Genomic DNA, 22,130 nt, shown 5'->3' on the forward strand with positions numbered 1-22,130 from the left:
TCTGAGTCCAGAACCCCAAGAACCAGGACCATTGATGTCTGAGGGCAGGAGAAGATGAATGTCTCAGCCTAAGCAGAGAGGCCAAATTTACCCTTCTTCTACCTGTGTGTTGTATTTACATCCTTTCTGAGTTGGATGATGCCCGCCTGCCCTGGTGAGGGTGATTGATCTGCTTCACTCAGCCTACTGAGTAAATGCTCATCGCCTCCAGAGACACCCTCACAGGCACATCCAGAAATAATGTTTTCCCAGCTCTCTGGGCATGCCTTAGCCCCATCCAGTTGATGCACAAAATTCATCATGACAGTATCCTTCATTTGTCTTTCTATACATGTATATACATCATGGACATACATGTTATGTAAAAATGTACAGAATGTATATCATGAAATACATACTATTTAAAAAATATTTTTAAAGTATTTTTTACATAATGCATCTATGATGTACTTTTTAAAAATTTAATAATCTTAAAGAAATTTTCATATCAGTACACGGGTATTTACCTCATTCTTCTAATAGTTGCACAGTGTTCTATATGTGAATAGGCCATTATTCCTTTGTGTATTGAGCCTCATCGGCTTTTGAGTATTGTACAATGCAGAAAACTGTCCCAATAAAAATCCCTGAACCTACATACATTTAAGCATACATATCTGTAGAATAAATTCCTAGAAGCAGAAGTGGGAGATTGATAAATTAGAATGTAAACTTGATCGTCATCAGGGATTTTTTAAAAATACATATTTTGTTCAATACTGAACTCTGAGAGTCTAAATTACAGTGTAGCATATAGTAAACACTACAAAAACACCTGTTGAGTTGAAATAGAATCTGCATTCTTAATATAATGAGAGTCATCGTATTAAGAAATTAGGGAGAAAATCATTGTTACCTTCGCAAATGGTGAAAAAGCATTCATAAAATGTAACACACATTTCTGATTTCAAGGCAAGTAGTAAAACAAAACCTTAATATAGTGGGAATAAGAGAAAACTTCTTAGTTTGATAAAAAGAATATATCAGAAAGCCATAACCAATACCATATTTCATGACGAAATAGAAGTATTCTTGTTAAGGTCAGAAACCAAAGTGGAGGGGCACCCGGGTGGCTCAGTTGGTTAAGGGTTTGCCTTCAGCTCAGGTCACGATCCTGGAGTCCTGGGATCAAACCCCAGCGCAGGCTCCTTGCTCAGACGGGAGCATACTTGCCCCTCCTCCTGCTCCTTCTCTCTCGCTCACTCTCTTTCAAATAAAATAAATAAAATCTTTTAAAAAAATGAACCAAAGTGGGCCCTGGTAAGCAATTGCACCATTCAACATTGTATTAGATAGTCCAGACAATTCAATAATGCACGAAATTAGGTGGGATTATTAGAAAGGAAGAGATAAACCTGTTATTTTCCAGAAAGATGATTGTCTCCTTGGACAATTCAAAAGAGAAATCAACTTTAAAACAATTAGAACCAATTAGATTGTTTAGTAAGATAAGCAGAGACCAGACACAAATCCAAGAACCAACGTTGTTCTTATACACCATTAATAGCGAATTGAAAAGGTAAGATTGAAGAGGATCTAAGACATCTCTCTACTTGATTCCCAGCAACCACTTTCCATGGTCACAACCAAGACACCCATCTCAAGAACTATGTCCACTTCTGAAGCTTTGCTTTCAGACACTCATTCTTCAAACACTACTTCCTATTTTTTTCAGCTCAGTTGCTCAAGTAACCTCCACTCTTCACCCTTTCATAGGCACCCAGTCTCTGGATCGTAACACAGCCTCAAGTCTCTCTCATCCCACCTCTCTCCTTGGCTGGTCTAGAGTCCACGGCCTTGCATTTTACTGGCTCACTTGTAGACGGTCTTACCCACTTGCCGCTCTCCCCACCCTCGGCATTCACCTGCGGCGGGGAGAGAGAGTGTCGGAATAATTCTGATTGGGTTTTCTTTTGCCACCTTGGGCATTTTTGGACCACACAATCCAGGGTAAACACTTACACTTTAAACTCATGTTCACAGACCTCATAGACATTTGGTGCTGCCTATCAGTCCCTCTGTGTTCCCTACTGGCCATGTTTCCACTCCTTGAGATGATTCGGTTGTATCTCCTACTCCGTGTTCAAACTTTCTGCACTCCTTCCTGGTTATTCATTCTTTTTTTTTTTTTTAAAGGTTTTATTTATTCACTTGAGAGAGAGAGAGAGAGACAGAGCGAGCATAAGCAGGGCAGGCAGACAGAGAGAGGGAGGAGCAGTCTCCTGGCTGAGCTGGGAGCCCGATGTGGGGCTCGATCCCTGGACCCTAGGATGGTGACCTGAGCTGAAGGCAGATGCTCAGCCATCTGAGCTACCCAGGCGCCCCACCTGGGTACTCATTCTTGAGACGATGCTCTCCCTGGCACTTCATTGTGAAAATAAATTCATTGAGAAAATAGAAACCATCAGATTTCAAGCTTTTCATCTTTATGACACCTAAACTACAAACCTGCCTATTTGGACTTACATTTTTTTTTCTTCCATCTGGTTCCAATGGAGTAAAACTCTCTCCCTCTATCATAAAAAAAAAAAAAAAAAATTGACATGTGTGGTATAATAAAACTGAGTAAGTTGATACTTCTTAGTTGTGAGATTATCTATGCTTCTAATTGAAACGGAAACTATCCTTTCCTTTCCTTTTCTTTTTCTTTAAAAAATGTTTAGTGTAATAGGGTTACTTGAATTATTTATTTCTGTGGCGATTAGATAATTCTCATTGACTGCAGTATTGAGTATAGGCATGGAACGTTTTAATCCTTTGAGAACTTGGATATATCGCAATAAAATAAAAAAAAAAGATGTATTATTTATTTATTTGAGAGAGAGAGCAAGCAGCGGAAGGGTTAGAAGGAGGGAAACTAAGTAGATTCCCCATTGAGTGCAGAGTCTAGGGGGGCAGCTGGATCCCACAAACCTGACATCATGACCTGAGCTGCAATCAAGGGTTGGACACTCAGCTGACCGAGCCACCCAGGTGCCTTGCAGTAAAACTTTTCATAGTTATAATTTAATGGGTTAAAAAAAGTCCTTGTCCTATAGTTCTCTGTAGATGGGCCAAGTGTCTGGGAATTGCATGTAATGTTATTGGGAGACTATCTAGACATAATTTGACTATGGAAACATGATATAATTCAATTGGGCTTTGTCTTTTACAGATTGGTTTTTATGGAATATAGCAGAATCAACAAGAAATAAAACAGAAGTTGTTCAAAATAAACTCTAGGGACGCCTGGGGGCTCAGCGGTTGAGCATCTGCCTTCGGCCCAGGGCGTCACCCCGGGTCCTGGGATCGAGACCCACATCGGGCTCCCTGCGTGGAGCCTGCTCCTCCCTCTGCCTGGGTCTCTGCCTCTCTCTCTCTCTGTGTCTTATGAATAAATAAATCTCTAATAAATAAATAAATAAACTTTCTAGGAAGAGAATTTTGTATTCCATTTAATGTAATTTTCCAATGATTCTAGCTATAATTTAGTTTTGTTTTCAGATTATCTTTTGCCTGGTTTGGATCTCTGGGGTTGAACAACACTGAGATAACAGTTATGTGTCCAAGGACTTCTGAAATTGGAATTCGGCTCTAAGACAGCCTTAAAATACAGGAATATGCAAACAAACAAACAAACAATGGTATGAGCATAGGAAAAAAAAAAGGAAAATTCAATTCAAAAGGAGAAAGTTAGAAAAGCATTACCAAAGAACAAACTTGGACAACTAATAACTTGCCCATTGGATATTATTATCTTCAATGAAGTGTCCACTGATTCAGCTAATCAGACTGGGTCAGATTTGTGGTTGTGTTCCTGAGGGAGGATGGGATTTCTTGATCTATTGAAGAGAGTTGGGGTTTCTGGTGATACTGAGAAGGGACAGAGAGAGCTCTTGCATACATTGGAGGCAATTGCAGATACCTGGGTTGAGAATCCAGAAAAGAAATGAGAATTCAAAGAATTTGACATTTTATGGGACAACACAATAATTAAGACACAGAGTTCAGTGTGACAAGCTACACTATGGCGTGTTGAGGTTAATGTAAAACAGAAAAACTTCATTAACTGAAGTGGAAAAATAAGCTCTCCTAACAGGCCATACAGAAGGGACTTAATTTAACTAGAGATAAAGTGAAAACATTAACACGAATCCATTGTTCGTTTTAAGGGATCATTGCTGTTATTTTAGAGAGTGTCTCCTCTGATGTCATCCTACCTCCTTGCAACAGTCATGTAAGACAATCATTAGATGTCTAGATTCATTTTTATGCGCGATTTTGTCTTTTTTATCCTCTAATGTTGTTTTCTGTTTAAAAGAACCAGAGCTTTTCAAAATCTGATCCAGTGTCCTGGGGCGGAAAAAACTCAAGGCGAGCCTAGAACTTTTTTTTTTTCCCCAGAAAGCAGATAGTTTCAGAGGCATCTGGGTGTTAAATAGATAAAGAGGCCAGCCCGAAGAGAGGACTTTTAGAGACACCTGGAGGAGCAAGGACGGAAGCAACCATTGCATCAGTTACTATGGTTTTAAATACCACCTTGTTCTTAAAGATTTTGAATTCTTACATTTATTTTATGTTTTGATCTTCAGCTCAGGCATTCTGGAATTACCTCCAAGAGATGCAGGTCCAGGGGAGCCTTCCTCAGGGAAAAAAAATCCCACAAATCCAACTGTCAGTATGATGAGCAGAATCAATAGACAATTGAAGATAATAATATGAGATAAGCAAATCATTGTTCCCAAGGTTTTACTTTTAAAACAATGCTTCTCTAACCTTCTCCTTTTAAAGTGATTTTTCCTTATAAATATGCGACTATTTGCATATTCATCTATTTTAAGGCAGGTTTAAGACTGAATTCCAATTTCGTAAGCCAAGTTTGGTAGAGGAATCTTGACGCTCTGTTGATAGTTAAAAAGATGAAGGTAACGCAAAGCATACCAAAAGATCACTGTAGTACAGTCGTATCGCCAATATTGTCTATAAAAAATGCTGAGGATTGAACCATTCAGATCATGTAAGTTTTGTTTCATTTTTAAAGATTTTATTTATTTATTCATGAGAGACAGAGAGAGAGAGAGAGAGAGAGGCAGAGACACAGGCAGAGGGAGAAGAAGGCTCCCTGCGGGAGCCCTATGTGGGACTCGATCCCAGGACCTTGGGGTCATGACCTGGGCCAGAGGCAGACGCTCAACCACTGAGCCCCCCAGACCTCCCAATAAAATATATTCTTAAAACCAGTGTAAGTTAACCACCATCGTGGATTTTAGAAAGTATATGTTTTCCTCCAAGTTATTCGTGGCCTTTGATTCACCTGATTAACGTCCCAAGGCCTGGGCCCCTGCGTACAGATTCGTGGTCTAAGGCAGATTTTTGAAAGCGCAGGTGAAGCGTGAATTTCAGCGCAATTAGTCGGCTCTGTTCGCAGAAGAAATGCAAGCCAGGCATAATTGCTCCAGTTATCTGGTCTCTGGCTAGATGTCTTGCATAAAAAATAATAACAGAAGGCAATTAAACACATGAACAGACTGAGTAAAATTGTGGTGTGCTCACCCTGGAAGAGAACACACCTAAATGCCGTTCTCGTGATGGTACCGTTCCACAACGTGTCGGCTCCCAAAAGGTGTTGCAGATGTGTGTCTTGAGGAAAACTGCTTGAATTTCATAAACATACATGAATTATTTGTGTATATAAAAATTCCGACAAGACAGTCATGAAATTGAAGCACCTTTTCATTCTTCTCTTTCTCCTAATTAGGATATTTTTCCTTTTGTGTTATTCTTGGTTGTCGTTCAGGTAAACTCAACCGAGATTTTGCTGTTTCTAATCATTACATAAGCAATTCACTTGGTTTTATTTATTTTTTTAAGGTTTATTTCTATTTATTTGAGAGAGAGAGCTCGTGTGCCTTGTGGGTCATGCAGCAGGGAGGGCAGAGGGAGAGGGAGGGAGCGTCTCAAGCAGACTCTCCACTGAGCACAGAGTCCCACACAGGCCTCGGTCTCACAACCCTGAGCTGAAACCAAGAGTCAGTCGCCAACCGTACCACCCAGGCACCCCCAACTTGGCTTTAAAAGCCAGGCAAATAAGAGTTGTAGACCAGTCTCACGTTCATGTATATATTTTTAAAATTTTATTTGAATTCAATTAATTAACATATAATGTGTTATCAGTTTCAGAGGTAGAGGCCAGTGATTCATCAGTATTTTTTTTTAAGATTTTATTTATTTATTCATGACAGACAGAGAGCGAGAGAGAGAGAGAGGCAGTGGGGATGCAAACTGGTGCAGCCACTGTGGAAAACAGGATGGAGGCTCCTCAAGAAGTTAAAAATGGAGCTACCCTAAGACCCAGCAATTGCACTGCTGAGGATATACCCCAAAGATACAGATGCAGTGAAAGACCGAGACACCTGCACCCCAATGTTTATAACAGCCATGTCCACAATAGCCAAACTATGGAAGGAGCCTTGATGCCCATTGACAGATGAATGGATAAAGAAGATGTGGATATATATCTATATCTATATCTATATCTATATCTATATCTATATCTGGAATATATATGAAATATATATATAATGGAATACTACTCAGCCTTTTGATGCCTTTTGTTGTTGTTGTTGTTGTTGTTGTTTCCTTTCCTGTGCAAACAAAAGCTTTTAATCTTGATGAATCTTTGTTTCTCTTGCCTTTGGAGATGTGTCTAGCAAGAAGTTTCTGTGGCAAGGTCAAACAGGTTGCTAGCTGTGTTCTCTGGATTTTGGTGGATTCCAGTCTCACAGCTAGGTCTTTCATCCATTTGAGTTTGTTTTTGTGTCTGGTGTAAGGAAATGCTCCAGTTTCATTCTTCTGCATGTGGCAGGTCCAGTTTTCCCAACACCATTTATTGAAGAGACTGTCTTTTTTCCATCGATTTCCTTTCCTACTTTGTCAAAGATCAGTTGACCATAGAGTTGAGGGCCCATTTCTGAGTTGATCTATGTGTCTGTTTTTGTGCCAGGACCATACTGTCTTGATGATTATAGCTTTGTAATAGAGCTTAAAGTCAGGTTCATGTATATTTTAACAACAAAGTACCTGAACTCTAGCTTGTTGTGTGAAAGTTAAGAGGCTCGGGATGTTGAAGGCTCAGAAGGACACAGACCAAGTCCAAGTATGGTTGGATAACGGGGCAGAAGCCAGACAGCTATGCTTTCCAATGTATCCACGAACTCTATGTCTGCGTACCCCAGCCCACCTAGCTCTGTGCATATTCATTTCTTGACCCACCTAGACTCTTTTGAAATTTGTTTCTCTTAAAATGTAAGAATGGTGACTAAATTTCTTACTTTTCCAGTACATCTGTAAAATGGGACTAAAGACAAATACAATGAATGGAACATATTTCTAATCTTTCGGCTCTTACGAGGAAGACTCGCACATAATTATGTGTTACATATTTCAATTTTAAATGCTGTAAACAGGCAAGTCTATCATTTTATATTTTGATACAAAATTAAAATACACTTACATATGCCCACCACTGGTCTACTTTATATGGGTTTCCTTTTATAAAACTGCTTTATTGAACTGGTATAAATTGTCAACACACCAATAAAGATCCTAAAACCCATGTTTTACTTGGGTCATTCGTAGGGTAACCATGTGCTTCAGTGGGACTATCAAGACTGAAATAAATCTAGTCTCTAAAAAGTAGTGGATTCTCTGTATGTTTACGACAGCTCTTTCCAGACAACATATAGAGAAATTAAGAGGTAAGAATAGTAAGGGGGTAATGAGGTGTTCTACGTTTGGAAATACAATTCTTTTTTCTTTCAAAATAGAGTTTTGAGAGAGTGTATTGTTTCAGAAAGTGAACAAAGACCAACTGGAATTTGAAGAGCTGCTATGAAGAGATTACCTAGAGTTGCTTCATTTGCCAAGTTGATGTGATTTCTCTCTCTTGGGCTCGTTTCATCCCAATTCTTTACTTTTTCTTTTTGGCAAAAGTAGATTTTCTTCTTCAGTCACTAAAACACTCAGTCCTTATTTTGAACTATCAGAGATTTGCTTCATAGGGATAATAATTCAAACATTTTTATGAAAACTTTTTTGATAGGCAATGTTGCCCAAATACATGATTAAAACCAGGTATTTTCAATGGATAAAACATATTTTTTTATGATGTAAACAGTTGACATTTCTACTCCCTGGATTCTGAGCAAGTAAAAACATATTGGGAATGCCTAGACTTAAGCATGTGTAGTTATTAATGATTAGCATATTTATGGTAACCATCACTCCATTTACAGAGATCTAGGTTTTACCACCCATTTGTATCATGATGCAAATCCATCAGCTCTAACCAGCCTGTCTAAGGCAGACTCAGAACCATTGGAAATTGAATTTGGCCAACCTAAGTCTTAAAAAGTACTGTTTTTCTAAAAAATCTAGGCTACTTAATGGTTTTCTTAATGACCCTATGGTCACTAAATCTGCATCTTTTTACTGCAACTCATCTAAAGCTGTTTGTTAGAGGTGGTTATAGTTTCTCTGAGGATTTAAAATGAGATTAAACACCTCTGACTTCTTTTAACACCACTGCATCCTCCTTTTCCTCCCCAGGCTCACCATCACACTCCATTTCATATTTGCTTAACATTTATGATATGCCAAGAACTATAAAAAAGACAAAATTTCTTCCCTTGAGATAGCAACTTAAAGTATCACCTTACTTTTATTGTGAGTGTTGGGGGAGCATTTTCCCCCATCACTTGTATATGTATTAGCAGGAAATATAGGCACTGGTACCCTTTGAGCATGGGAAATTTTTATTTTATTTATTTATTCATGAGAGACACGGAGAGAGGCAGAGACACAGGCAGAGGGAGAAGCAGGCTCCATGCAGGGAGCCTGACGTGGGACTCGAGCCTGGGTCTCTAGGATCACGCCCTGGGCCAAAGGCGGATGCTCAACCACTGAGCCACCTGGGCGTCCCAGGAAATTTTATGCAAATGTTAGACAAACTGATTGCTGAACTTGAACCTGGTAAGACAAATAGGCAAAAATGCAGCAAGGGAGAGTGACGGGACCATGGAAAAGGGCGGAAGCAGGACAAACAATCAATGTCCAAGAAGATCAAAAAGAAAAAAACCAACCCTTAATAGCTGGGCGCTGGCCTGGTACTGCCAACTGGGCCTTAGAGTCGATGGCACCCACAGCCAGGCCAAGATGTTTTCCTGTTGAGTATAAACAATGTCTTAGAGCACCGGTGTTGGGTGAGGTCACTCTGTCTTAGCAATGAAGTGACACTAAAACAAGACCACTGTGTAGTTTGGTCTGAACTTAATAAAAAGCAAGGTCACTGTGAAATCATAAAAACGATCAAATGTCCTCTTTCCCAACAGAGTGACTCCTGGTTCTTTACCAATTGCAGCTTGAGCCTCTCTTCACTTGTCCTGTCTTCTAGATAAAAATGATTGAGATACCCAGTTGCGGAATTGGGTATCTCAACAGCACCCAATCCATGACAAATGCTTGCTTTTTTGGACTCTCCCCCAAAATGTCTAACACAAGCCAAATTCCCATAGGAAGCTCCTTCTGACTCTTTCTCACCGTGATGCCCCCCCCGCCCCACCTTTCTACCATGATGTGTGGTCTCCGTGGTTGCAATGAGCCCAGCCAATAAACCTAATTTGTTTGACTGACGTATGTGTTACTTGTCATCTTTGGCTGCAGTGCCTCGACAAGAGGCAGGCCCAGACTTAGAACTGCTATATATTTTCTTTTTTTTCCAGCTGTCAGAATCTTCTGAGCCTGCTTTTAAAATGGAGATGCCTGGATTCAGTCCTCGATCACCTGAACCTCTTCAGAGGCCCGGGATCTGCACTTTAATAAGCTTCCCAAGGGTGACTCTTACGTGCATGTAAATAACTGCTTGATTTGTTTTCCACGTGTGCTGAAGAAATGTCTATCCGAGGGAAGCCAGTGTGAGATTTTGCACCTGATATAAATCTGTATCCACTTTGTTGGGAGGTTACCTCCAAAACGTAGCCAAGTTTAAAAACACATTTTAGTAAATATAGTCCATCCCCATTTTTACAGATTCTGTATGTGTGAACTCACCTACTTGCTAAAATTTGTTTGTAATCCCCAAATCAATATGCTCGGTACTCTCATGGTCATGCGCGGGTATGTGCAGAACCCGGAGAATTTGGGGTAGCCTGATGCACGTGCTCCCAGCTGAGGATGAAGAAGTCACCTCTGCCTCGTTTTCGCTCTCACAGAGGACAGGAGGGTGGAGAAGGTAGGGGGAGGGCAGGGCAGAAGCACCTGCTCTGGGGCCAGCTGGCTGCTGCTTGATCCCAATTCTGGCATCTGTTAGGAAGGTGGCCTCAGGCAAGTGGCTCAGCCCTTGTGAACCTTCTGCTCATGCACTCTCTTTCTCTTTGTTATGGCAAAATAGGCATCACATAAAATTTACTGTTTCAGCCATTCAGTGGTATCAGGTGCATTCACGATGTTCTGCAGCCATGACCACTATCCATTTCCGGAACTTTTTCATCCCAAACAGAAGCTCCGTACCCATTAAGCAACAACACTCCATCCCCTTCTGGTCCCAGCCCCTGGAACCCTCTATTCTTCTTTCTGTTTCTAGGAACTTGTCTATTCTAAGCGGGATTATAAGATAGTTGTCCTTTTGGCCAAATTCGTGTCTGGGTTATTTCACTTAGCCCAATATTTTCAAGTTTTAACCATGTCGTAGCATGCATCAGAGTTTCATGCCTTGGTATAGGTGAGTAATATTCCATTGTAGGTATGTACCACATTTTGTTCATCCATTCACATGGACATTTGGATTATTTCCATTTTTTAAAAGATTTTATTTATTTATTCATGAGACACAGAGAGAGAGAGAGAGAGAGAGAGGCAGACACAGGCAGAGGGAGGAGCAGGCTCCATGCAGGGAGCCCAACGCAGGACTCGATCCCGGGACTCCAGGATCACCTCCTGGGCCAAAGGCAGCGCTAAACTGCTGAGCCACCCAGGCTGCCCTATTTCCATCATTTGCATAATGTGACACTACTATGAACATTCGTTCACACGTATGTGTTTGAGTCCCTGTTTTCAATTCTTTGGGGTATTTATCTAGAATTGTTAAGTTACATAGCACTTTTGGTGAGGGATGGAAGCAGAAAAATGTTCACTTTCAGGCCAGAAGGCTGACCTATATAGGCTGCATAGTTCTGATAAGAATCAAATATGTGTTGGTTGCCACCACTCCACTCTCCTTTTTTTTTTTTTTTTTTAAGATTTTACTTTACGTGATCTCTAAACCCAACGTGGGCTCAAACTCACAACACCAAGATCAAGAGTCACATGCTCTACCAACTGAGCCAGCCAGGTGCCCCTGGTGGCCCCATCCTAAAGGGTCTCATGACTGCCTGCAAATCTCACCAATAGTTAATATCCGACTGAATGATAAGCACCAGAGAAATCTTTTAAGAAGTCAAACCACTTGCGAGTAGTAGTTTTACAAGTAGAAATTCCGGGCACCTGGGTGGCTCAGCCGGGTAAGCACCTGCTTTTTGGCTCAGCCTCCTGGGATCGAGCCCCCGCATCAGGCTCCCTGCTCATCGGAGAGTCTGCTTCTCCCTCCCTAGGCTCACACTCTGTCTCAAATAAATAAATAACATTTTTAAAAAACAAGTAGAAATTCAAGGAAGACCATTACGATCTAATCCTCTCTGCACATCCCCTCCCGTTGAACACTAAACACATAGGCAGCAGCTTCGTACGCCGACGGTTCCGCGGTCCCTGTGCGGCTTAAAGAAGCTACTGAGTTGCATCATATTGTGTCTCAAGACTTCTTTCCCGACTGTTGCCCTCCCTGACCCCGCAACACTCCTAGGCTTGACTTTTTGAGGAACTGCCAAACTGTTCGACAGCAGTTGCAACATTTGCACAGTGGCACCCGCAGTGCACAGGGCTCCAGTTTCTCTCTACCGTTTCACCAATACTTGTGATTTTCCTTTCTAAAAAAAAAAAAAAAAAAAAAATGGCCATCCTAATGGGTGCAGAGTGACATTTTCTTTCTTTGTAAAATCTAAAAAATAGAATCTACCAGAATGAGTTGCTTTCAGACTTGAAGATTCTAGTTGACGTGATAGACCAGCATCCCCCTGCTTCTTGAAAGTTCACCTTATGCCGTTTCACTCTTAGGAAAGACCCACGTCGGTACCTGTCTGGCTAATGAAAGAAATGCAAAGAGGATTTCTGCTTTTACACAAGAGGCAAAAAGTGAAGACCGTGGTGAGGGTTTGTTTCGTGGATCGTGGGGCGAGTGGCCCCACCAGGCTTCTTCCCTGGGAGCCACGCTCAGCGTCCCCGCTTCCAGCTCCCACAGCTTTGAACTGCTCCTGCACATCTGTGCTTTATCTTGATTTTTTTTTCTTTGCATGCATCTGTTAGCAAGATGCGTCCTAAAGCATCAGGGAAGCTTAAAAGAGGTGCTTTTGGGGGCGTCTGGGAATCCTAAAAAATGTTCTATATAAATTAATAGTGACTGCCTCTCTGCTTTACACCATTTTGGCTTCTACCACCGTTGGCACCGTTGGCGGTGAAAGGAATGACACCGGCCCTTCCCGGGGGGTGGGGCGATGTCTTTAGGGCGCTCCCCCGGCAGGGAGACCCACGGCCCCGGGGTGCACATGCACGTGCCTGACGGAGTGCCATCGGACTGCTCCTCGGAGGGCCTGGGCCATGACCCCTGGCCGTCGGGGCGCCAGTACCTCCAGGCCTACAGCCTCTCAGGCTGCAAGAAAGGAAGCTCGGAGTTTCTGAGTCTTGCCTTTCCATTTCTCTAACTTGTGTCTTTTCAAGATCAAAAGGTCTGCAGCCGATGGAGGCGACTGTGCTCTTTGACCCAGGGTGCCAGGGCCGCCGACAGTAGCCTCCCTGGCAGCGAATGCAGCCTGTTGATTGTATGGGTGCCCCCCCCCCACCTCGGGCACAGCCCCTCATGGTGCACTTTGAGGTCTGGCCTCCTGCTCTCTCCCATCGAGGCTGCACACAGGTGTGCAAGGTGCCTCTGGGAAGCCCCAGGGCACAGTAGCCAGGGCACACGTTGGCCAAGTCCTCACGTCCATCCACACCAAGCTGCGGAACAAGGAGCAGGTGACCGAGGCCCACACAGGGTTCAGGTTCCCTGGCCGCCAGCAGGTCCGCGTCTCCAAGAAGTGGGGCTTTACGAAGTTTAATGTGGACAAGTTTGAAGATATGGTGGCTGAAAAGCGGCTCATCGCAGTTGGCTGTGGGGTCAAATACATCCCTAATCGTGGCCCCTTGGACAAATGGAGGGCTCTGCACTCATGAGAACCTTGCGCCACCCGAACCCTATTCATGCCCACCAATAAATCCTGCTTCCTGTCAAAATAAAATAAAATAAAATAAAATAAAGATCAAAAGGTTTTAAAATGATGAGTCCAATGTATCATTTTTCTTCTTTTAGGGTTTTTGCTTTGACCTTGCCTAACCCAAGATCGTGAAGATCTTCTCCTATGATTTCTTCCAGAAATGTGGGCTTTTGTATTAATTCGATTTAATATTTGTTTATAGTGTCTATGGTTCACTTTTTTTCCATATGAAAGCCCAATTCCAATGTTTGTTGAAAAGACTACTCTTACTCAATTAATTGGCTTTGATGTCTTGATAGTCACTTGGCCACCTATGTGTGCATCTATTTCCAGGCTTTTTATTCTATCCCATTAATCTGTATCAGGTCTCTCCTTATTTTAATACCACACTCTCTTGATTACTGCTATATAAGTAGAACTGGTAATTAGGTAATTTGTGAAATAGGCTCTCTTTTCTCTTACATGAGTCTCCTACCTGAGCCCGTGGTCGTCCCTGCCCCTGGGCTCCACTGGGTTCAGTGACATCAGGATGTGTGAGGGAAGGGATGGTGGAGCGGATATTCATTGGTTGACCCAACCTGGGCCGTAGTCCCGACTTTCCCAGCCAATCTCCCCCCGTACAGGTGTGCATGTGACCCACTTCTGGTTAGTGAGACATGATACTTCAGCGGCCACACCTGTCACACATCTCATATTTATCTTATGAGAAAATCTTGGCATGAAAGTGATGATAGGTCAGTACAAATTCATCAACATTTTAGAAAAAGTTTAAAATTTTTGCTCACTTATAGTGGGTAGGTAGTGACATCTTCATCCCTGAAGACACATTTCATGACATTTTCCTCCTCTGGGATGTTCGTGATCCTAATGAATGCTCCAGCTACCCTTTATCTGTATGATTACCAGAAACCCTGACCCTCTCTGTTGTTCAAATAATAGATTCCAAGTGTATCGGACAAGGACCCTACATAATTATTATTATTCTACTACTACTGGTAGTGGAAAGGCTAGCAGTGTGTACCATACTGTTTATAAAAACCCCAGACATTTCTGCATGGCTATTGTTTCTTGAAGCATGTCTGTAACACAGATACCCAGTCCTAACCACTATCAGATAATAAAATGCTTTAAAACGGCATTTCAAAAATTAAGTCTAAGTTGCTCAAAGACATACGGCTGCACCCCAGTGATCGCAGGTGAGGGCAAACACTGAGGTAGAATTTTTCCTGCGCGAGAATTCAAATCCGCACTACTGCACCCTACAGTACTGTAATTTCCACATTAGTCAGTGCTCATTAGCATACGCTGCTGAACTGGGAATTAAGTATTAAACACAGACTTGATTACATTTTCTTAAAAGATCCCTAGACCAGACTCTGAGTGACTGACTGCATGAAGCAACACTACCCGTTAGACAACAGCAACAGCAAAAGGGTAACTGGGGTCTTGTTTGGTGACTCGCCTGGGGTCAGATGGTCTTGGGGGTTTGCAGTGAGGACCAGGTCCTCAGGATGGTTCTCAGGTGTGGTGGTAGGAACTGCAGCCTTCCCAAGAAGGGCAGAAAGCCTGGAGAGCAGGGTCACCTGGGGGCTCAGCGGGTGAGCATCTGCCTTCGGCCCAGGGTGTGACCCCGAGGTCCCGGGATCGAGTCCCACGTCGGGCTCCCTGCGTGGAGCCTGCTTCTCCCTCGGCCTGTGTCTCTGCCTCTCTGTGTGTCTCTCATGAATAAATAAATAAAATCTTAAAAAAAAAATAACATGGAGAACATGTTGGTGGATGAGAGTGCAAACACATCTCGGTTCTGCTACCCTCCTCCCTCCACAGATCCCTCCTACCTGCTTGTCTACCTGCCAACCCGTTCCCAGCAGATTCATCGTTCCCCTGTGGTAAGAGCAGAAGACACAGAAAGTCAGCTGGATTTGTGTAAATGTATTTTACATCTATATCTTTTAAATGTAAAGCCCTTTGTGAGTAAAATGTTTCAGACCAGGGAAATTAAACTATTGTTCACTAGTGCAGGTCTATGACTGGTTGTTGGGAATCCTTATAAGTTTCTCAGTCTGTGTGAGTCAAGAGATTTAGGGTGTTTTTTGTTCCCCCGCAGCAAAGCTTCAGTTCTTAAGAGGTTTTCAATCTCTGAAGCTAGCACTTTGAAAGAGAAAAAAGAAAGAAGTAAATAATTGCTTCCCATGTATGGCTTCCATATTTTTTCCTCATAAGATTAAAACAAATTTTTTTACTTATTTTTTCTTTTCTTTTTTTTTTTAATTTTTAATTTATTTATGATAGTCACACACAGAGAGAGAGAGAGGCAGAGACACAGGCAGAGGGAGAAGCAGGCTCCATGCACTGGGAGCCCGACATGGGATTTGATCCCGGGTCTCCAGGATCACGCCCTGGACCAAAGGCAGGCGCTAAACCGCTGCGCCACCCTGGATCCCTATTTTTTATTTTTTAGAGAGGAAGAGGGAGTATGTACAAGTGGGGAGAGGGGCAAAGGGAGAGGGAGAGAGGGAATCTTAAGCAGTCTCCAAGCCCAGCAGGGGGCCCGTTGTGGGGCTCGATCTCACGACCCTGAGATCATGGCCCGAGCAGACATCAAGAGTCGGATGCCTAACCGACTGAGCCACCCAGGCGCCCCTCTTATGGTTTAAAAAATAATAAGAGCTTTATTGAGATAAAATTCACAAACAATGAAGTTCAGCCTTTTAACGTGTATAATTCAGTGACATTAGGCATGTACACAGAACTGCAGAATTATCTCCACCACCTTATCTTAGAACATCCTAATCACCCTAAAAAGGTCATATTCATTAGTAGTCACTCCACCTTTCCCACTGCCCCCAGCCTCTGGGAACCACGACTCCACTTTCTGTACCTTCAGATTTGCCTATTATGGACACTTCTATATATGGAATCATACATTGTGTGGCTTTTTTCATTTAGCAAAATGTTTTTAAGATCTTCATCTATGTTGTAGCATGTATCAGTACTTCATGCCTTTTCATCACTGAATAATATTTCATCATGTGGCTATACCACCTTTTGTTTATTTACTTGTCCACTGGTGGACATTTGAGTTTTTCCCAGTTTTTGGCTATTATGAATAATGTTATGGGCATTTGTGTACACATTTTTGTGGGCCATATGCGTAACTAATCTTAGGCATACACCTGCAAGTTAAAAAAAATTGTAGTATAATTAGACTATTGCCTCAGAATATTCATGTAGATGAATTCATTTTACTCTCTAGGGTGGAATTCACATATGATCCAGTTCCATTTTTTAATTAATTAATTAATACACTTTATTGTATTTATTGTATTTTTAAAACTTCCAGTATAAATTAACATGGTGTTATATTAATTTCAGGTGTTATGATAAAGAGTTTCAACAATTCTATACATTACTCAGTGCTCATTATGTTGAGTCTTAATCCCCATCTCTTATTTTACCTATCCCACCCACTCACCTTCTCTGTGGTAACCACCAGTGTGTTTTCTACATTTAAGAGTCTGGTTTTTTTTGTCCCTTTTCTTTGTTCATTTGTTTTGGTTCTTAAATTTCTAATAGGAGTAAAATCATATGGTATTTGACTTTCTCTGATTTATTTCACTTAGCATTATACTCTTTAGATCCATCCGTGTTGTTGCAAATGGCAAGATTTCATTCATTTTTTATGGCTGAGTACTTTCATTCTTTCAAAAGAACGGAATCTTGCCATTTGCAACAACATGGATGCATCTAGAGTGTACAATATGTGTATCATGTCTTCTTTATCCACTCGTCCACCAGTGGACACTGGGGCTGCTTCCATATCCTGGCTATTGCAAATAATGCTACTACAAACTTAGGAGTGCATGTATCTTTTCAAATTTTACTGTTTCCCTCTAAACCTACTTTGTTCAGGACTTTTATCACGAATGGATGTCATCCTTTGTCAAATCTTTTGCATCTATTGAAATGACTACATGATTTTTATTCTTTCTCTTGTTAATGTGATGTATCACGTTGATTTACATATATAGAACCATTTGCATCCCAGGAATAAATCTCACTTGATTGTGGTGAGTGATTTTTTAAATGTATTGTTGTTTGCTAATACTTTGTTAAGGATTTTTGTATCTAGGTTCATCAGAGATATTGGCCTGTCATTTTCTTTTTTGTGGTGTCTTTATCTGGTTTTGGTATCAGGGTAATGCTGGTCTGAATAGAATGAATTTGGAAGTTTTCCTTCTATATTTTGAAATAGTTTGAGAACAGGTAATAACCATTCTTTTTTTAAGACTTTATTATTTTTTTAAGGTTGTTTATTTATTTATTTATTTGAGAGAGAGAGAGAGAGAGAGAGAGCAAGAGTGGGGAGGAGGAGCAGGAGAGGGAGAACCAGACTCCCTGATGAGGAGGCAGCCTGATGTGGGGCTCCATCCCAGGACCCTGAGATCATGACCAGAGCCAAAGGCAGATATTTAACTGACTGAGCCACCCAGGTACCCCATTGTTAACTCTGCTTTAAATGTTTGGTGGAATTCACTTGTGGAGCCATCTAGTCCTGGGCTTTTGTTTGCTGGGAGTTTTTTCATTACTAATTCAATTTCATTGCTGATAATCATTCTGTCCAAATTTTCTATTTCTTCCTGATTCTGTTTTGGGAGGATGTTTCTAGGAACTTATCTATTTCTCCTATATAATTTTTCATCATACTCCTTTATAATCCTTTGTATTTCTATGGTTTCTCCTTTCATTTCTGAGTTTGTTTGGTAGTTCCATTTTATAAACCATAATATTTTATTTTATTTTGAGTTTATTTAACTCATTAATCTGTATACCCAAAGTGGGGCCTGAACTCATGACCTAAGATCAAGAGTTGGTGTTCTTCCAACTGAGCCAGCCAGGCACCCAAAATATAGTATTTTAAATTAATTGACCTTGAAGTTAGTACTTGAAGTAGCACAAAAAAATGGTGGGACTGTTAGGATACCTTATTTACAGTCAAATTATAAATGTCAAGGTAATCTTGTGTATCTTGAACAGAATGCAGAAGTATATTAAAAGACTGATAGTCCATGACCAAGTGGGATTTATTCCAGAAATGCAAATGTTTATAACTTTGAAAAATACTAATATAATTCACCATATTAATAAGTCAAGGAGAAAAACTGTATATCATTTTGATTGATGCCAAAAATGCATTTAATAAAATTTAATATCTATTTCCAATGCAAACATTCAGCAAAGTAGAATTAGATGAATATTTCCTTAACTCATTAATGTCTGAAGCAAAACAAAGGTGCCACTAATATATTAAAACAAGGAGTCCAATAAGAACTGAAATGGAAGCAGCAAAACTGTCATTTTTGGAGGTTATTTTAAACTACATGTACAAATGTAATAGTGGGCTTATATACAAAAAATGCCTAGTCATAAAATATAGTGGCAGACAACACATCAATTTCAATAGCCACAAAAATTTAAATAACATAAGAAAACTTTAACAAGAAGCATTATATGAAGAAAATGATCAAACCTTATTGAGATCTGTTTGACTCCAAGTACAATGGTGATCACTGTGCCAGATGAATATATATTAACCTATAGTTCAAAGTAGCATTTCAGATAGGGTGGTAAGCAAATGCCATTCGGTGAGGGTTTGGGACAATAGGTTCAACAGCAACAAAAAAAGACCAAGATTTTACTCCTTACAGAGTAAATATCTTCTAGATGGATCACATATGTAAGTGTGATAGATGACTCAGAAGTACTAGAGGGAAAAAATGGATAAATATATTTCCCTTTGAGATAGAGCAGACTTTTAAAAACCATGTCACAAAAATTCAGAAACCAAAAAGGATAAGATTGATATCTTTGACTTTTTATACTTTTGTGTTGCAGACAACCAAGTGAAAAATGAACTCACAATTCACACTATAAAAAAGGGAGAGAGACAGGTGACAAATCAGGACAATGTTTCATAACATGATGCATAACAAAGTACTAAAAATAAAAATAAATATGTATACACATACGGTGGGGAAACAAAAGAAAAGTGACTGAAGAATGTGAACAGGAAATTCATAAAAAGAAGGACTCAAAAAAAAAAAAAAAAAAGGAAGGAATCCAAATAAACAGTAAGCTTACAGGATGTTTAATCTTATCAGGAATTAAATACTAGCTAAGTAGAGTAACAATGAAATAGCAATTTTTGGTCCTCAACAAATATTGAAAAAGTTAATAACATTCAGAGTTGGATTTGGCTTCAGAAAATGCATACTTTCGTGTCCTATTGGTGGGAATGTAAATTGATACAATATTTCTAGAGGATAGTTTGGCAACATGCATAAAAGACCCAAAACCCCACATAAAGGAATTTATCCAAAAGAAATACATGAGTAAGTGAGAATAGCTGTAACCACAGGATATTCACATGGCTCTGTTGATAATGGTAGAAATTCAGAAGCAGCCTAGAGGAGTTGTGTCACATGGATTCAGTACAACACACTGCAACCTGTAGGCTAAAAGGCCCACTGGCCACTACTTGGGTCCCTCCACACTCTCCCAGTGCTGTGTGCTCTGAGCCTAGTGCCCAACCACCATGTGCATCGGCCTCCTCGTGGTCGTCTTCTGCAAGTACTTGGGCGAGGAGGGCGACAAGAAGGCCCTGGGCAAGAAGGGCTGACAGAGCTGATCCAGAAAGAGCTCACCATTGGCCTAAAGCTGCAGGATGCTGAAATTGCAAAGCTGATGGACAATTTGGATCAGAATAGGGGCCAGGTCAGGTGGTGAACTTCCAGGAATATGTCACCTTCCTGGGGCCCTTGACTTCGATCTACAGTGATGCTCTCAAGGGCTGAAAAAATAAATCAGAAAGGTGGAGAGCCTCTGTAGGGCTTACTTAAGTCAAATCCAGGGATGGGTAACTTCAATAAGTGCCTTTTTTTGGTAAGAAAAAAAAGAATATACTGCATCCTTCAAAATAAGAAAGTAGTTCTTTATTGATGGATATGGAAAGATTTCAGAGACAAATGATTGACTCAAAAGAAGCATGTTTCAGAATAGTGTATATATAGTATGTGATTTCACTTATGTAAAATTGCATTAATCTACAAATGGGTAGATATGCATAGAGAAATGTCTGGAGGATGTTCACCACGCTATCAGATGTTTTCTCTGGTGGGTGATGCAATTTTAGGCGTATTTTTACTTTCTTCTTTGTACTTTTCTGTCACGTCAGAATTTTGTTCACAGTGAGCATATATCATATTCTAAAAACAGCAAGCTAGTTTTAAAAATTGACCCTATCCACGTGGGTGGCTTCCGTTGATTGAGCTTCTGACTCTTGGTTTCTGCTCAGGTCATGAACTCATGGGTCGTGAGATCGAGCCCCAAAGAGGGCTCTGCACTCAGCTCAGAGGCTGCTTGAGATTTTCTCTGTCTCCCTCTGCCCCTCCTGCTCATGCTCTATCTCTCTCTAAATGAATAAATAAACAAAATCTTTAAAAATAAATAAATAAAATAGAAATTGACTATATCAGAAAAAATGAAAAAAAAAATTTGATCCCAAATACAGCTCCTTTCAGCACGACAATGCATGTGTTAGCAGGGTGGCACATATACGGGAGTAGTGATCATGTCAAGGACATTTCTTCTGAAAACACCCTCAGTCCTAAAGAAAAATGTAAAAAAAAGCTCAGTAACTAGAGGAGATATTGAGAAGTATCTAGTACATTAGAAATAAGATGGTTCCTATAGAGTTGGATAACTCCACACCCAACCATGCGGCTTCAAAGAGTTCACATTGTATCCAGGGATCCTTTTAAAACATTTTACCACAAAAATATTACACTTCTACTCAAAAGTGGCATTCATTATTCAGAAACTTAAATCTCTTGAATTTGCACACATTCCTACGGCGAAATAGGTAAAAATGATGTATCACAAGGCTAGGGAAAGCATCACCATAAAGCACTATTGACTTCCATGAAGGAAACATTGGTAGGTAGAGGCCAAAAAATAATATCAGGGTAAGGCTAAGTATATTGCACACCATTGCCAGAAACATATTTCTGGCAAAGAAACAAGATTGGTAATTGAACTCTCAAATATATTTCAAGAGGGTATTATGTTCCAGGAGAATGGAATGGATTTAGGAATGGATTTAGTCTTCCCTTCCCTGACCTAAAGCACTTCCAACACCAGCAATTATTAGGCAAGATCTCTATAATATTGAAAGCAACAAATATAGGCTTTATATAATTTTTTAAAGTTTTAATTTTAATTCTGGTATCGTTCACACACACCTGAAATGTTAGTTTCAGGTGTACAACATATTTGACAATTCCACATGAAACCTGGTGCTCGTCATAAGCGCACTCCTTCCCCCCACCACCTGTTTTACCACCTCCCCTCTGGTCTCATCAGTCCTATAGAATTAAGAGACTGTTTCTTGATTTGCCTCTCTTTTTTCCCCCTTTGCTCAATTGCTTCGTTTCTTAAATTCCGCAGATGAGTAAAATCATATGGTATTTGTCTTTCTCTCATTGACTTATTTTATTCAGTCATCAGTCAATGGACACTTGGGCTGGTTCCATCATCTGGCTCTTATAGACAATGCCACTATAAACATAGGGGTGCATGTATCCCTTTGAATTAGTGTTTTTGTAGTCTTTGGGTAAATACCCAATAGTGCAATTGCTGGGTCATAGGATAGCTCTATTT

At 40.6% G+C, this 22,130-nt stretch overlaps 1 protein-coding gene and 2 pseudogenes across 1 annotated transcript; all 3 read left to right on the forward strand.

Moving 5' to 3' along the window:
• The first annotated feature begins 12,659 nt into the window (after positions 1 to 12,659).
• On the forward strand, positions 12,660 to 13,432 carry LOC119877056 (60S ribosomal protein L10-like). Its single transcript, XM_038559186.1, has 2 exons — positions 12,660 to 12,816; positions 13,037 to 13,432. The coding sequence occupies exons 1-2, from the start codon at positions 12,660 to 12,662 to the stop codon at positions 13,372 to 13,374; spliced, it is 495 nt and encodes a 164-aa protein (XP_038415114.1). The 3' UTR covers positions 13,375 to 13,432.
• On the forward strand, positions 12,893 to 13,017 carry LOC119869423 (annotated as a pseudogene).
• A 1,749-nt stretch (positions 13,433 to 15,181) lies between the features above and the next one.
• LOC119877057 lies at positions 15,182 to 20,266 on the forward strand (annotated as a pseudogene).
• Positions 20,267 to 22,130: the final 1,864 nt, after the last annotated feature.

This window comes from Canis lupus, chromosome 15, assembly GCF_011100685.1.
Source record: "Canis lupus familiaris isolate Mischka breed German Shepherd chromosome 15, alternate assembly UU_Cfam_GSD_1.0, whole genome shotgun sequence".
Lineage (NCBI taxonomy): Eukaryota > Metazoa > Chordata > Mammalia > Carnivora > Canidae > Canis > Canis lupus.